Source organism: Felis catus, chromosome E1 (assembly GCF_018350175.1).
Source record: "Felis catus isolate Fca126 chromosome E1, F.catus_Fca126_mat1.0, whole genome shotgun sequence".
NCBI classification, from domain to species: domain Eukaryota; kingdom Metazoa; phylum Chordata; class Mammalia; order Carnivora; family Felidae; genus Felis; species Felis catus.
In genome coordinates this window covers 2,915,099-2,930,871 of record NC_058381.1, presented here as the reverse complement: position 1 = coordinate 2,930,871, position 15,773 = coordinate 2,915,099, and the positions used below count along the sequence as shown (strand labels likewise).

The 15,773-nt window shown below is 63.4% G+C and overlaps 1 protein-coding gene and 1 long non-coding RNA gene across 6 annotated transcripts; one reads left to right on the top strand and one right to left on the bottom strand.

Annotated features, from left to right (window-relative positions):
* The first annotated feature begins 634 nt into the window (after positions 1–634).
* On the top strand, positions 635–15,498 carry PER1 (period circadian regulator 1). Of its 5 annotated transcripts, none has more exons than XM_006939763.5 (23): positions 635–714; positions 6,038–6,459; positions 6,573–6,671; positions 6,767–6,921; positions 7,035–7,156; positions 7,250–7,451; positions 7,565–7,616; positions 7,755–7,897; positions 8,284–8,362; positions 8,441–8,547; positions 8,726–8,879; positions 8,963–9,071; positions 9,166–9,297; positions 9,469–9,574; positions 9,678–9,849; positions 9,943–10,070; positions 10,286–10,462; positions 11,071–11,313; positions 12,184–12,791; positions 13,236–13,413; positions 13,577–13,766; positions 14,103–14,253; positions 14,654–15,496. In XM_006939763.5, the coding sequence occupies exons 2-23, from the start codon at positions 6,185–6,187 to the stop codon at positions 14,930–14,932; spliced, it is 3,861 nt and encodes a 1,286-aa protein (XP_006939825.1). In that variant the 5' UTR covers positions 635–714; positions 6,038–6,184; the 3' UTR covers positions 14,933–15,496. The 5 variants fall into 5 exon arrangements, with proteins under 5 accessions (XP_006939825.1, XP_019672682.1, XP_019672681.2 ...); XM_019817123.3 differs by lacking the exon at positions 635–714 and adding an exon at positions 745–938; XM_023244700.2 differs by lacking the exon at positions 635–714 and adding an exon at positions 2,435–2,805.
* Positions 3,426–4,236, bottom strand: LOC109494167. The gene is made up of 2 exons (XR_002148791.3): positions 4,064–4,236; positions 3,426–3,685 (listed from the first exon to the last, which is right to left on the bottom strand). It is a non-coding gene; the product is annotated as an uncharacterized LOC109494167 (long non-coding RNA).
* Positions 15,499–15,773: the final 275 nt, after the last annotated feature.

Genomic DNA, 15,773 nt, shown 5'->3' with positions numbered 1-15,773 from the left:
GGAAGACCCTCTTAGGCCAGCACCTTCCAGCTTCCCGGGGCCGCAGGGACCCAGGGCCGGAGTCCCAGCGCTGGGGGCGCTCTTGTCACGCCCGGGACAGCTAGCCCGAGTCTTGGCACAAAGCTCCCCTAACCATCGCCACCGCCGCTCACATCTGCGCCTGCGTGCAGGTCACCCTCGCTGCGCCTGCGCAGAGCCGCAGTCTCCGGTACTAGTGTCGTCAAGGAAAATCCCCAGCTTCCAGGTAAACAAGCTGCCGCGTGAGAGCGCCGGCACGTGTCCTCTACAGCTCCGAGACCTCTCAGCCTATGAGGAAGTTCGGAGGGCTGGACTAGCGTTCGCGTTCCCGAACTAGGCGGGTCTGAGGATGGCGGCACAGCCAATACGAACTCCCGAAGTGGATGGGGGCGTGACTTCCCGGCGGACTCCCAATCAGCGCGCCGGGGCGGCCCCTCTCGCACGTGGAGCTGTCACTGCGGGTTGGCAAGCTGACCAATGAGGAGATGACGGCGGCGGGTGGCGCCAATGGTGGCTATGCGAGGGCCGGGCGGACGCACGCGGCGCGGGGCATGGGTCGGCACCCTTAGGCCAATGAGCTCGAGGGGCGTGGCCGCGCGGCCGCGGGGGGGGGGGGGGGGCGGGCCTGCAGGAGCTGGTCCCAGGCGCTGGCGCCCGGGCAGGGAAGCCACTCTAGCCTCTTTGCGCTTGCGGAGGGTGAGTGCTCGCGGGTGGGGGGAGGTGGGCGGCGGTCAGCGCGCGCCTCTCCGGGGTGCTGTGTTCTTTCAGGGACGCTGTCAACAGAGTTGGGGGAGGGTCATGCGAATCCAGGATCACCGCTGTGGGAGCTCTGATGGATGTGGGGAGTAGGACGGCGAACTCAGCCCTCGAGGGACGAGGGAGGGAGGCTCGGACACCGGGTACATTCCTCACCTCCCTAGGTACCTGGACCCCGACTGATCCAGGGGATCCTGGGAGGGTGGGCCTCGGCGAGGGAGGTATGGGGACAGGATCCCTGAGGGTGGGTGGGGGACGTCCCAGTGCTTGGCTACTGTTTGAATAGGCGCCTTAAGCATTTGAAAGAGCGGGGGGTTCTGAGGCTTCAGGGAGGCCCCGGTAGGGCAGGTGCCAGAGGGTTGACATAGTGATTTGAGAAAGGATGGCGAGGTGGCGAGGGGAGATGTGACCCAGAGCCAGTCACATCGAGGCTCTGGATGTCTTTCTTGTGTCTAAAGAGGAGGGGTTGGGCCTTGGAGCCGCCCCCGGGAGGAAAGGTGGAGTAGCAGCTGTTGGGTCCTGAGAGGGAGGACAGGGTTGTGCCGACTGTCTCTGCACGTGTCTTCTGGAGCCCCTGGCGGTGAGCAGGCACAAACAGGGTACTCTACTATCTGTGCAAACAGGCCTGCGGTAAAGTGACCTGGGCTAAGGTGGAAGAGTGACAAGGTGGGGTTCCTAGGAGATCCCTGGGGCTGGTGGCCACTAAGGTGACTTCAAGGACTTTGGGAGCATGTGTAAACCGGGGCTGAGGTGATTGGGAGCATGTGGGGAGTGCATACGGAATGTCTGAGACCAGGCCCAGGGAGCAGAGGAACTGGATGGAGACTGTGTCCCAGGCACCAAACTTAGAATCGGCTGGATATTTGAGAGGCCCAGATTCCCAGGTTCCCGAAGGATGAGATGCCAGAATGACAAATCATTATCAGAGCTCAGATTTGACCCCTGGGTTTTGTTTGTTAAGAGCCTGAGAACATATTAGGAGGCAAGTTTAGTAACTTCTGGCTCTGTGGAAATGGGGATAATAATACCCATCTCACAGGCTTGTTTCTGGGGATTAAATAAGAGAATATACGTTTAGTGCTTAGCACAGTGCCTCATGTGTGTGTGTGTGTGTGTGTGTGTGTGTGTGTGTGTGTGTGTGTGTGTTTGTATGTGTATGTGTGTGTTTAGCTAAAAAAAAAATGGCTGTAGGATATCAAAACAACAGTGACAGGAATGCTGGTGGTTGGAAACTATAATCTCACATTCTCAAGTTTTTCGGCCAAGTTTTGGTGACTCCCTCTCCATTTCCCTCTTCCTGGTTCTTCTGATCGTCAGGCACCAGCCCAAACCGTCGTTCCACCCTATGTCCGTCTTCCAGGATCCAGGCCCCAGGCCGGGCCACTTGCTCTGTCCTAGTTCGATTTCCTCCTCCTAGACCCATTCTTCTCCCTGCCCCTCCTCCCTCTCTCTGCTGCCATAGTAACCAGAGATTCCGGCGCTGAGGGGGCCTCCGGGAGGGAGCAAAGGTGCGTGTGATCTCGCAGAACCTGGCCTCCAACTTCCCCGCCCTAGCTCTTTGGGACTGGGCCAGCAGATGTGTACTGTTTGGGAGGGGAGGGCGGAGCCCGTGCCAGCAGCGGGGCGAACGAGCCGAGGGAAGGGCGGATGTGAGTCTCGGGGAGAGAGCCAGGCGTAGGGGCGGGGGCGGGGGACCCCTTCCTCCTAATCCTCTCTCCAGGAATCCCTGGCTTTGGGACAGGACGGCTGTCTTTGGCTGGGGGAGGCGCCCGGGCCGGGTGCATGTCCTGGGCCTCCGGCCAAGAGAACATGATGTTCCCAAGTGCGCGGGCCGCCGCCCTCTCGAGCTGGCCGCCTCCCAAACCACTGCCTCTCCAGCCTCCCTGTCCCACATTCCCCGGCTGCCTCGCTCCGCCCTCTTCCTCCGCTTTGACGTCACCGCTCTCTCCCGCCCCCTCTCCTCCATTGACGGCAGCAGGGCCCGGTTACTGTGGGGACTGTGAGGCTGGACGACCAGGGCCTTGCGAGCAGGTGGGGGCTGCTGGGGCGCTGGACCCCTTTGTCGATGCGAAGTGTAGATATGCAGGTGGGGGGTGGGAGAGCCGGCAGGGCCTCTTGTCAGCGGGGATCACATCCAGATCCCAGGGGAGAACCGGGGAGGAAGAAAAACCATGTTTCCAGAGGAGAGGAGTCTGAAAATGCGCCGGGGGACTGGGCCACAGTATATGAGTTGGGAGGACGTCTTCCAGGAGACGAGACCTGAATCCTTTGTTTTCTCTGTTTTCCGGCTTTGGTTTTTCTGGGTTATTTTATGACATCCCTGTGTCCCAGCTTTTCCACGGAGCCCTCCTCCCGGCCCCTCCACGGGGAACACCATTGTTAAGGAAGGCTTAGGCCACGTGACAGGGAGGAAGGGCACCGACAGCTGATTGTGTCAGCATCAGCTTGGGGGTCTCTTCACTTGCTGCCCACGTTAACAGGGAGCCCTGAGAGGATCTAACCACCGTCTTGGATGGAGGGGTCTGTCACTGCAGTTTCCCCCAGCCCAGCCTGGCACTTCCAGTGGTCTGCTCTGCCCCCTCCTTGAAAAAACATAATTTCCAGCACCTTTTCCATTGCTGGGGCCCCTTCCCCTCCCCCATCTATCCTTGTTAACAACAACAAAATCACCATGTTTATTGATCATCTACCATGTGTCAGGTCCAGTCCTGGGGTTCTGGGGAATACAGAGAGGTGGCAGACGAGGTCTTTGGCTTTCTCTTGTCCTAGTGGTGGGGATCTGAAGCCCTTGCCACTTCACCTGTGTCTCTGTAGGGTCCCCCTTGATCTCTTAGCCACCGGCTTTGTTCCCTATAGTCCTGGCTTCCTGGCCCCCACTTTTGGGGCAGCCCTAACTGTGGGTGGCTGCATCCTGAGGAGAGAAGAAGCACTAGTCACCACGTAGGCTGCCCGGAGACCTTTTCTCTGATTGGGTACAGAAGCACCTGCCATTGTTTCCCTTTACAGCCCTTATTGGCTCTGGCTGCCCCTTCTGTTGTTTGCATCCTGCCCTGCACTCCACCCCCTATCACAGGGGACCCTCAATTGCCATCCTCCCAGCTGTCCACAGGATTTGAAGTGTCAGAGGAAGGGGCTGGGTAAAATGGCTGTATTGTGATGACAAGGCTGGGGAGAGGAACCCAGGAAAAGCCAAGCCGAGTTTCTGTGTGCCCTGCTCCTCCCGGGGACCAGCCATCTCATCCAGCTTGCCCACCCCCCCCCCCCCCGAGTACGCATTCCTTTTTCCCACCTCTGGCAAGGCCAAGGTGTCCTGCTGTGCTGGGTTGGACAGTTCAGGAAGCAGACATCTTTAAGCACCTACCGCGGCCCAGGCATTTTCCCTGAAGAGGGGAGCTTACGTCCCCTCCCCACCCTTCCATTATTCACTGTGCAAGGCGTCCTGCGCCCATTGGCTGGGTGGTGGTGTCTGGGGCCCTTCAGCCCAGCGCCAGCACCCAGGTCCACGTGCGCCCGTGTGTGTGACACAGCCCTGACCTCAGTAGGGGCCAGTAACCAATCAGGCGCCGGGACGAGATCCCCAGCCAATCGGGGGCGGGGCCTGTGGCTCAGCCGGCAGGAGGCCAATGAGGGGCAGTGCCTGGCATTATGCAACCCGCCTCCTGGCCCCGCGAAGCTTCCACTCGGCTGAGGGCTGCAACGGCGGCGGGCAGGCGGCCGGAGGGCGCTCGCGCGGCCAGGTAGGCATCTCCAGGGCCATCCGGGGACCGGTCTCCCGCCCCAAGTGGGACCGCCGCCACTTCTAGCCTGATGCGCCGCTTTCGGCCCGGGCGCTCGGAAGGCTCACCTGCAGTCCGCCCTCCTTGCCGCTGTCCACCCCCTCTCTCTCTGCCTTCGGGTGTAACATGGGTGTTCCTCGCAACCCTGTGCCGGCTGTCCGCACTCCTGATCCTCTTACCCTACCTCCAGCCTTGACCTCTCCTCCCAGCTACCCCGGCCCCACGTCCGACCCTCGGCAGGCCTGCCGCCACCGCCTTTCTCGTCACTCGGGGGTCTTCGGTTTTGCCCCGGCACCGGGACCCCTTCAGGCTTTCCGCGCTGCCCGCGCTCCCCCCTCCAGGCCCTGGCCCCGCGCCGGCCGTGATGTAAGCCTGGTTCGGGCTGGAACATCCCGTTCCCGGCGCTAGTTCCTGCTGTTGGCCACAGCCTTCCTTTTTCTCCTGGCGCTCAGAAAATGCTCGGGGGTTGGGGGTGTGGTTGGACGAGGAGTAGGGGAAGAACTATCCGCTGGCGTTTGTGCGTCCCTTGCTCAGGGCTGAGTGTGTCTGCTTCGGATGGGGGCGGAGTGTGTGTGTGTGTGTGTGGGGGGGGGGGTAATCTAGAAAAGTAGAGGACCGAAGAGAGGATTCCTGAGTCCCTGACAATGGCAGGTGCCGGCTTCAGTCCTGTGGGTCGGGAGAGGGTGCGGGGGCCGGAGGAGGACAGGCTGGGTCGTCTTGACCACAACGACCGAGATCCAGGCGAAGGCCAGGCTGGGGAGCTTTTGCGCGGAGGGCGGTGGCGGTTGTGTTTTGCCCTGGGGAGCAAGGCCAGCCTCTGGAAACCCCATGGGCAGCCCTTCTTCTTACGGCCACCGAGCCCTGCAGGGCCTGGGGGTGTACTAGAGGTGGGCGACCCCGGGCCGCGCCCGCCAGCGTGGGAGTGGGTCGATCCCTGGCTCCGCTGGGAAATGGGGGAGGGGTCGCCCCTCCCGCCCTCCCGTGGTCCCTCCAGCAACCGCTGAGCTCAGCTGCTGACGTCGGTTTCCCTGGCGACCGCGACGGCGGCGGAATCGCGTGGTGGGTCCGCGCATGTCTGTGCGCATGTGCAGCGGGGGTGGCACCGCCCCCGGATAAAATTAGCCTGGAGGCCTAAATATAGGCGACGACAGGCATACCCCCTGCTCCGAGGCCTTGGGAGTCCGGCGCGGAGTGGGGGCCTGAAGGGAATTTGAGGATGGGAAGTGTCCAGGCTTTGGTTCACGGTCATAGTTCTCGTCGAATACTCAGGCTCTTACTTTCCCAGGCCACGCTGGCGGGGGAAGTGGGGGAAGGCTGGAGAGAGGCCCCTTCCCATCTGCAGACGCCTATGGGAATAGGAAACAGAACTTATCCGGGCTCCCAAGCCTGGGGCCTAGGGGCCTGGGGGCCGACAGAGCAGGGTCTGAATGAAACCGGCAGGATTGTAAGGTTAACAGCTCGCCCTTCTTCTTGGTCTCCCTGTCCAGGTACTGCCTGGGATCGAACTTCTCAGTTCTCAGAGGCTTGCGTCTCCCACCTCGCTCCCCCAGCCAGGCCGCCCGGCCCCCTCGTGCGCTCTCGTGGTGGCCTCTCTGCCTGCTCTGTTTCCCCCTTGCCCTCCCCATGGCGCAGACATGAATGGCCCCCTGGAAGGGGCTGATGGGGGAGGGGACTCCGGACCGGGGGAGTCCTTTTGCCCTGGAGGGGCCCCATCCCCTGGGCCGCCACAGCACCGGTCTTGCCCCGGCCCCAGCCTGGCTGATGACACAGATGCCAACAGCAATGGCTCCAGCGGCAATGAGTCCAACGGGCCCGAGTCCAGGGGCGCATCCCAGCGGAGCTCACACAGCTCCTCCTCTGGCAACGGCAAGGACTCCGCCCTGCTGGAGACCACTGAGAGCAGCAAGAGGTGTGTGGGCAAGTGCCTCAGGGTCTGGGGGTGGTCCTGCCAGCAGGCTGAGCCAGGGCGGGGGTCCCTGCTCCTGGGTGCCTTCTCATTGTGGGCCTGCTGCTTCTCCCCAGCACAAACTCTCAGAGTCCCTCCCCACCCAGCAGCTCCATTGCCTACAGCCTCCTGAGCGCCAGCTCCGAGCAGGACAACCCGTCTACCAGTGGCTGCAGGTTCGTGGGGGGGAGGGCCAAAGAAGAAGGCTGGGGGCCTGGGCCACGGTCTGGGCCTAAGAGCTATACCCCTTACCTCCCTGTGGGCCCCGCAGCAGTGAACAGTCCGCCCGGGCCAGGACCCAGAAGGAACTCATGACGGCTCTGCGGGAGCTCAAGCTTCGGCTGCCGCCAGAGCGTCGGGGCAAGGGCCGCTCCGGGACCCTGGCCACGCTTCAGTATGCTCTGGCCTGTGTCAAGCAGGTGCAGGGTGAGTGGTGCTTCCTGGGAGGGCCGTGGCTGGGCGCTGGGCCACCGTGGCGGGGGGGGGGGGGGGGGGGCGGCAGTCTCCTCAGTAGATACCTCACCACCTTCGCCCTACAGCCAACCAAGAATACTACCAGCAGTGGAGCCTGGAGGAGGGCGAACCTTGTGCCATGGACATGTCCACTTATACCCTGGAGGAGCTGGAGCACATCACGTCTGAGTATACGCTCCGCAACCAGGTCAGCTGCGGCCCGACCTCTCCATCCCGCCGCGCCACCCGTCCTCCGTCGCGAGGCTCCTGAGTCTACTTTCGTCCTCTCTTTCCTGCCCAGGATACCTTCTCCGTGGCGGTCTCCTTCCTGACGGGCCGCATCGTCTACATCTCAGAGCAGGCGGGTACCCTGCTGCGCTGCAAGCGGGACGTGTTCCGGGGCGCCCGCTTCTCTGAGCTCCTGGCCCCCCAGGATGTGGGCGTCTTCTACGGTTCCACTGCCCCATCTCGCCTGCCCACCTGGGGCGCCGGGGCCTCGGCAGGTGAGGTCCCCAAGTGCTCGGGGCCAGGGACCAGCAGTCCCAGGGAGTCCCTGTTCTGAGGGGCCAGGGAGGAAGTGGGGGGCTGTCCTTAGCACCCTCCTGGTCTGTTCCAGGTTCAGGCCTCAAGGACTTCACCCAGGAGAAGTCTGTCTTCTGCCGTATCAGGTAGGTGGGGAGTGTGGGGGCAGACCCCCTCCCACCATCCACACCCCCGCTGTTTTGCGGCACGGTCCATGACCTTGAGGCGAAGGGTGGGTGGTCCTCCGCTAAGAGTCACTAGTGCCTGTCTGTCTCCTTTGCTAGAGGGGGTCCTGACCGGGATTCAGGGCCTCGGTACCAGCCATTCCGCCTAACGCCGTACGTGACCAAGATCCGGGTCTCAGACGGGGCCCCCGCGCAGCCATGCTGCCTGCTCATTGCAGAGCGCATCCACTCGGGTTACGAAGGTGTGTGGGCAATGGGCCTGGCCTGGTGGGGCGTAGGAAGAAGGGTGACTTCCCTACAGTAGTGGGGAGGTAGGCCGTGAGTCTGAGAGGCAGGTCCCAGCCCCTCAAGATCTTGGGGCAGAGAAGGAACCATAAGGATGAAGGTTCGAGTCCGTTTTTAGTGGGGGGAGAGTGGAATAAGCATCCTGAGCTAGGAGCAGGGAAGGTTGAATGCTTTGGTTCTCCGTTTCGCTCTTGGCGTGGGGTGAAAGAATGGTCCAGACCGTCTGTGCAGGCTAGAGGGCCCCCACAGCTGTGGGGAGGCCCGCCAGCCAGCTTGAGGCTTGGGGCTGAGAAGTTGGACCATTCTGGAGAAAAACTCAGTGGCCTCCCTCTCTGTGCCCCAGCTCCCCGGATCCCTCCTGACAAGAGGATCTTCACTACTCGGCACACGCCCAGCTGCCTCTTCCAGGATGTGGACGAAAGGTTTGCTCAGGACCTGGAGGGAAGGGGGTGGGGAGGGCTGAGGCCATGGCTACTCTCTGATGCCTCCTCCCCTCGCAGGGCCGCCCCCCTGCTGGGCTACCTTCCCCAGGACCTCCTGGGGGCCCCAGTCCTCCTGTTCCTGCACCCTGAGGACCGGCCCCTCATGTTGGCCATCCACAAGAAGAGTGAGTTAGTCCTCTATGCTGCTCTTCTTCCTCCGCTGTCTGCGGGGCCTCTCAGTGGCTGTGCTTGTGGTTGTCCCTCGGGGCCTCGGTGTCCTGGATCTCCAGCGGGCGGCCCTCTGCTTTGCCCGGCTCTGCCTCCTGCCCACCCTCCCCTCCCCTCACTTTCTCACTCCTTCAGTCCTGCAGTTGGCTGGCCAGCCCTTCGATCACTCCCCCATCCGCTTCTGCGCCAGGAATGGGGAGTACGTCACCATGGACACCAGCTGGGCCGGCTTCGTGCACCCCTGGAGCCGCAAGGTGGCCTTTGTGTTGGGACGCCACAAAGTGCGCACGTAAGTGGGCCCCAGAGCCGGCCCTGTGGGCTGGGACCACGCAGGAGGGGGCAGGGCCCGACTTAGCCTTCTCCACCCTGCAGGGCACCCCTGAACGAGGACGTGTTCACTCCTCCGGCCCCCAGCCCAGCTTTGTCTCTGGACTCTGACATCCAGGAGCTGTCCGAACAGATCCACAGGCTGCTGTTACAGGTGACTGTCGAGGGGCGGGGCTCGGAGATGAGGCAGGGGTAGGGGCGCGGGGAGGAGGGCTGAGCCATCTAACCAGGTTCTCTGTCTGCCTCAGCCGGTACACAGCCCCAGTCCCACCGGGCTCTGTGGGGTCGGCCCCGCCGCTTCCCCGGGCCCTCTCCTCAGCCCTGGCTCCTCCAGTGATAGCAACGGGGGTGACGCTGAGGGGCCCGGGCCTCCCGCCCCGGTGAGTGTCCCTCCCCTGCTTCGCCCTCTAGTGTCACGTTCCCCTGTCCAGGCCCAGTTCCTGTGCCTTTCCTTCCCGTCCTGCGTTCACCGTGGTCCGTGTGCCTCCCCTCTAGTACCCCTCGTTGCGTTGTGCCCTGGACCAGTGACACTGCCCTGCCCTGTCCTGCAGGTGACCTTCCAGCAGATCTGTAAAGACGTGCACCTGGTGAAACATCAGGGACAGCAGCTTTTCATCGAGTCCCGCGCTTGGCCTCCGCCCCGGCCCCGCCTCCCTGGTGAGTTGGTGAGGGCGTGGCTGAGCAGTGAGACCCCGGGGCCCCCTGACCTTCACCCCAACCCAGAGGAGCTTGTCTCTCCTTTTTTCTCTCCTTGGCGCAGCCACAGGCACCTTCAAGGCCAAGACCCTTTCCTGCCAGTCCCCAGACCCGGAGCTGGAGATGGTCCCTGCTCCAGTCCAGGCTCCACTCACCTTGACCCCTGAGGAGGTGGAGAGAAAAGAAGCCAATGGTTGTTCCTACCAGCAGATCAACTGCTTGGACGGCATCCTCAGGTCAGGCTACCCCGGAACCTTCTCCCACCTGGGTCCTGGCCTCGGCCCACCTCAAGCCCTGCCTTCATGCCCTCTGGCGCCCCTGCCCCGCAGGTACCTGGAAAGCTGTAACATTCCCAGCACCACCAAGCGTAAATGTGCCTCCTCCTCCTGCACCACCTCGTCAGCCTCCGACGATGACAAGCAGAGGACAGGTCCGCTCCCTTTGGGGGCCAAGAAAGGTAAGGACCCCGTGCACGCCCTGTCCCCGCTGCCCCGTCCTGGCCCCCTGGCCCAGTGTCTCTGCATTTCTGCCTTTGGGGCCCCCACCTTGCTCCACCCTGTCCCCCTCCCCGCCTTCAGATTTGCGGAGTTCTCTGTCCCGTCTGTCCTTCCACGTCTTCTCTGGGATTTCCCCTCCGACCTCCCGGGGGTGACGTGCCATCTCTCCGCACAGATGCGTCGGCGGTGCTGTCCGGGGAGGGGGCCGCCCCACAGAAGGAGCCGGTGGTGGGAGGCGCCCTGAGCCCGCTCGCCCTGGCCAATAAGGCAGAGAGCGTGGTGTCCGTCACCAGTCAGTGTAGCTTCAGCTCCACCATCGTCCACGTGGGAGACAAGAAGCCCCCGGAGTCGGGTATGGGCGCGGAGTGAGGGGGTTGCCCTCGGCCCCCTAGCCAGATCTCCCTCCTGCCCACCTTTCCCTTCCCTGTCTGGCCCCTAACGGAGAGGAGGAGGTCTCCGTCTTGGCTTGGGGCTGCTGCCTGCTGTCCACCCCCGCCGGCCTTCACTGCTTTGTTTTTCCGTGTTCTCGCTGTCGGTTTGCACACAAGGTCTAGGGTGGGGGGCCCGACCCTGTGGTGCTGTCCACAGAGGGTCCGAGGATAGGGACTGTTGGGAACCCCTAAAGGGTCGCCGGGTGCTGTCCTGGAGGACGTGTGAGGGGAGGGCAAGGAGGAGCGAGCTTCCCTTCCAAGGAGAGCCTTGGAGGTGTTTCTTATCCTAGGGGACTGTCACCGGAGGGGACTAAGTGTTCTCTCTCACCCTGGGACCGCTTTGCATGGAGAAGAGGGCCCAGAACCAGTCCTCAGCAGGGAGGAGGCCAAGGGGTGCACGTGGGGCACAGGCTGGGCTGTGGGGCAGAGGCCAGGGGTTGGCTGGGTTGTCGGATGGGGAGGGTGTGGTATGGATGTACTAACCCCTGAGGTGACTCCAGTGACCTTTCCTCTGTCTCGCCTTCCTCAGACATCATCATGATGGAGGACCTGCCTGGCCTGGCTCCAGGCCCAGCCCCCAGCCCAGCCCCCAGCCCCACAGTAGCCCCTGACCCAGCCCCAGATGCCTACCGCCCGGTGGGCCTGACCAAGGCCGTGCTGTCCCTGCACACACAGAAGGAGGAGCAGGCCTTCCTCAGCCGCTTCCGAGATCTCGGCCGACTGCGTGGACTTGACGGCTCCTCCCCGGCCCCCTTGGCCCCTGGCGAGCGAGGTAGCCACCCAGGACAGCCCTGAGCCTCGTCCTCTGCCCAGTCTGGGACCAGACTGTCGGGGGTCGGGGGCAGGGGGTTCTCGAGGGAGACATTCCTGCTCCAGGGCCCCCGGGCCCTGCTTAGGGACAGGCCCCTCGCTAGCGTCTCCCTACTAGGCGGGGGTTCCGGGCTGCAGCCAGAGGAGGGCAGCCTGGGGGGCTGGCACTGAGACAGGCAGGCGGAGTGCTCTGCTCCAGGTAAGCTCTTTCAAGCCCATCTTGGGGGCAGGGGCTGAAGCGTGCCCACTTGTGAAGCCGCTATAGACCGCAGGCCAGACACAGGCCAGGCGGGCCGGGACAGCTGCTGTGGGGTCGGGGCTTCAAGGGCAGGATGTCAGCCCTCCAGGTGCCTGAGAGAGGCTCCCTGCAGGCGGACGCGGGACTCGGGACTGGGCTTTCCCGGCCATCTCATCACTCCACCTCAAGCTAGGCCGAGCGTGGCCTCGACCGGCCGGAGGAGCGCCCAGGCTGGCGTTACTGTGGGAGTTTGGGGGATGGACCGGAGCTGCCTGCCCGTTCGCCCACGGACGCATCCTGCTTCCTCCCATCTGCCAGCACGCCTCTGTCTTCTGTGTACCCTCTGCTCCACCCCACTTGTAACCTTTCCTTTCCTGGCTCCTTTTGCAATAAATCCCCCTCGTCCTGCCTCCTGTGATTCTTCCCTGAAGGTTCCCTCTCCTCCCTGGCGTCCCCTCTGTGCTGCGTGGCCGGAAGCCAGGTTCTCTTCGGGGCCTTCTGCCCTCTCCCTGGTCAGAGTGGCAGGGCGGTGTGGGTGGCAGGGATGCCGAGCCCCGGGCTGAGGCCCTCGCTAACCCTGGTCTCTCCCCACAGGCTGCCACCACGGCCCCGCACCCCCCGGTCGCCGACACCACTGCCGATCCAAAGCCAAGCGCTCACGCCACCACCAGACCCCCCGGGCTGAAGCCCCTTGCTTCACCTCCCACCCGTCCCCCGTGCCACCCTCTGCCCCCTGGCCGCCCCCACCGGCCACTGCTCCCTTCCCAGCCATGGTCCAGCCCTACCCTCTCCCGGTGTTCCCACGGGGAGGCCCCCACCCTCCTCCCTCCGCCCCTGCTTCCGGGCCCCCTGCAGCTTTCCCCGCCCCCCTAGTGACCCCGATGGTAGCCTTGGTGCTCCCTAACTACCTGTTCCCGACCCCGTCCGGCTATCCCTATGGGGTACCCCAGACTCCCGCTGAAGGGCCTCCAACCCCGGCCTCCCACTCCCCCTCTCCGTCCCTGCCCCCACCGCCCCCCAGCCCTCCCCACCGGCCCGACTCTCCCCTGTTCAACTCGAGATGCAGCTCCCCACTCCAGCTAAATCTGCTGCAGCTTGAGGAGCCCCCCCGTGTTGAAGGGGGTGCTGTTGCAGGGGGCACTGGGAGCAGTGCTGGGCCCCCGCCTCCCAGTGAGGAGGCTGCTGAGCCAGAGGCCAGACTGGTGAGCACTGAGCCCCCTGCGTCCTTTTACCAGCACTCCCCTCCAGCCCCCTTCCCTTCACTCCTTTTCCACCTCACGGTTCGCCCCCTCTGCCTGCCGGGCTTCGGTCTCTAGGAGATGGTGTCCGTGGGGTGGGAGACCCCAGCTGAATTTCTGAATGAGGGCGAAATCGGCCGCCTGGTCTGTGGAGTAGGGACGATCCTGTCCGACAGGTGGCCAGAACGTCCCAGTAACTTCTGAGAGCGCACGTGCCTCCTGGAAAGGGTCCAGCGTCACGCCCCTACTCTGGGCCAGCTCTCTTCTCTTTCATCCCGGCCCCACTGTCACAGAGGGGAGGCAGAGGCCACTGGGGTTGGGTGTGTCCCCCATCCAGTGGAAGCACTTGAAGGGAAGCCTGGGTGTTGGCCCCTTAATCCCATCCTGCTCCCCCTCACCCCCGCCCAGGTGGAGGTAACGGAGTCCTCCAATCAGGACGCCCTCTCGGGCTCCAGCGACCTGCTGGAGTTGCTGCTGCAAGAAGATTCTCGATCTGGCACGGGCTCCGCCTCCTCGGGCTCCGGCTTGGGCTCCGGGTCCGGGGCAGGCTCCCACGAGGGAGGCAGCACCTCAGCCAGCATCACACGTGCGTGCCCCGCCCCCCCCACGTCCCCTCTGACCCCGGGGAGGCCGGCGACTGGGGGAGTTGGGAGGCCAGGCCCTGCTTCCTCAGGCCGGTGGGTTACAGGTGTGGCCTGGAGGGCGGGCCCGGGAGGCCTGACGGCGGCGGTGGCCCCTCTGCTTCGCAGGCAGCAGTCAGAGCAGCCACACGAGCAAGTACTTTGGCAGCGTTGACTCTTCTGAGGCCGAAGCCGGGGCCGCCCCGGCCAGGGCTGAGCCTGGGGACCAGGTCATTAAGTACGTGCTCCAGGATCCCATCTGGCTGCTCATGGCCAACGCCGACCAGCGCGTCATGATGACCTACCAGGTGCCCTCCAGGTGAGGAGTTTCAGGGGCCGCCTCTGCCTCCCCTTTCAGAGGTGTGGGGAGGCTCGCCTACGCTCCCCTTCCCACCGAGCTTGGGATTTTCTTTTCCGGGGCTGGCTCTGTCCTGGGACTTCCTGCCCTGTCCCTGGGCCCCGGGAACTCCACCCCGCACTCGTTCTTGCCATGCTGAGGACAGCTTCTCTGCTCTTGGAAGCCCTGAACTCCTAGCGCGGGGTTGAGAGGAGCGTGAGGCCGTGGGTGGGCACCTGCCATAGAGGAAGAAGGGCCGCCTCGCAGGCTCTGGCCCTGGCTTCCAGCCTCTGCCTTCTGCACCCCTTCCCCGGGCAGGGACATGGCCTCTGTGCTGAAGCAGGACCGGGAGCGGCTCCGGGCCATGCAGAAGCAACAGCCTCGCTTCTCAGAGGACCAGCGCAGGGAACTGGGTGCTGTGCACTCCTGGGTCCGGAAGGGTCAGCTGCCTCGGGCCCTCGATGTGATGGTGAGAGATGTTAGGGCCGGGAGGGAGAAGGAGGGGGATTGAGCTTGGGTTGAAAGGTTAGAGGCTGAGGGGCTGATCCCCCCCGCCCCCCATTGTCTGTCCTTGGGTGTTTAATCCTGAAGGATGTTAATTCCACTAAGTTTTCTGCTGGGTCAGATAGTGTCTCATTACATGAGTCTTTACGGACCTCTTCGGGCCAATTCTATGCTAACGGACGTTGTGACTGTCTTATAGTGGGGTCCAGACAACAGGGAGCGGTACATTTTCAGTCTCACTGGCCCACGCTTGTCTGTGTGGACTGGTACTTCTTTGGGAGCACGTTTTGGGGGGAGTCCTCCTGGGCTGGGGTGGCAGCCTTAGCAGGGAGCACCTCGTCTGACTTCTTCCCTTTCCCTCCGAGGCCTGTGTGGATTGCGGCAGTAGCACCCGAGACCCCGGCCACCCTGATGACCCGCTCTTCTCGGAACTGGACGGACTGGGACTGGAGCCCATGGAGGAGGGCGGAGGCGAGGGTGGTGGTGGTGGTGGCGGCAGTGGCGAGGGTGAGGGCGGAGAGGAGGCCGGCGCTCAAGCTGGGGCCAGGGCCTCAAGCTCCCAAGACCTGGCCATGGAGGAGGAGGAACAAGGTGGGAGCCCATCCAGTCCAGCCTTACCTGCCACGGAAAATGGCACCAGCTAGACCACATTTTGAGGCCACCTCTGGGAGTGCATGAGAAGCTTCCTTCTCCCTTCTTCCACCTCTCAGAACCAGCCGTGGCTGGACCAACCGATAGGAAACTGCCCCAGCTTCTCCCGCTTAGGGGGCCGGACCCCCATCAGCAGCCCAGGATCCAGGGGCAGCTTCTGGCTTCTTAGGATACAGAGGGTGGGACTCTTCAGCCAGCCCAGCCCAGCGAAGCCTCCTCTCCCGCCGCTGGTGAGGAGACCTTCCTTCCCCTGGACAAGGCTGCTGACGAGCTGCTGAAGTGGTCTCTCCAAGCCCTGGCTGAGCCCAAGTCCAGGTCCCTGAGGGTTGGGGCTACACTTATTTATTGGGGGAGACAGCTCGCTCTCCCACCTCCTTCCTAGAAGGGAGGAGGAGGGCCCGAGGCCCAAGCAGGACCCAGCGGTCCAAACCCCTAGCTGCTCCAGGGTGGGGGACGTTGGTGGACCATGGAGTCCCTGGTGCTGCCCCTCAGGTGGGACCCAGGTGTTCTCAGCTGTACCCTCTACCGATGGCATTTGTGTTTTTGATATTGTGTCTGTTATTATTTTTTAATACAAAAAGAAAAAAAAAAAAGACTGTGCAATGAAGTTTGGGGACTGGGTGAAGGGAGCTCTTGGTGGAGGGGTGTGGCCCCGCTTCCAGGGAGGTGGTGGCGAGGGTGAGCGACCTCCTGCCTTCTCTTCTTCCACACCCTTTCCAGCTGGGTTTGTCCTGGGCGGGAGATGAGGGGCAACTTGAGTCTAGGGTTTGAACGAGTTCCAGCGCGGACAGGTGCCCCACGGGGAGGGAGGCCCACCCAGCCGGCCAACGCACG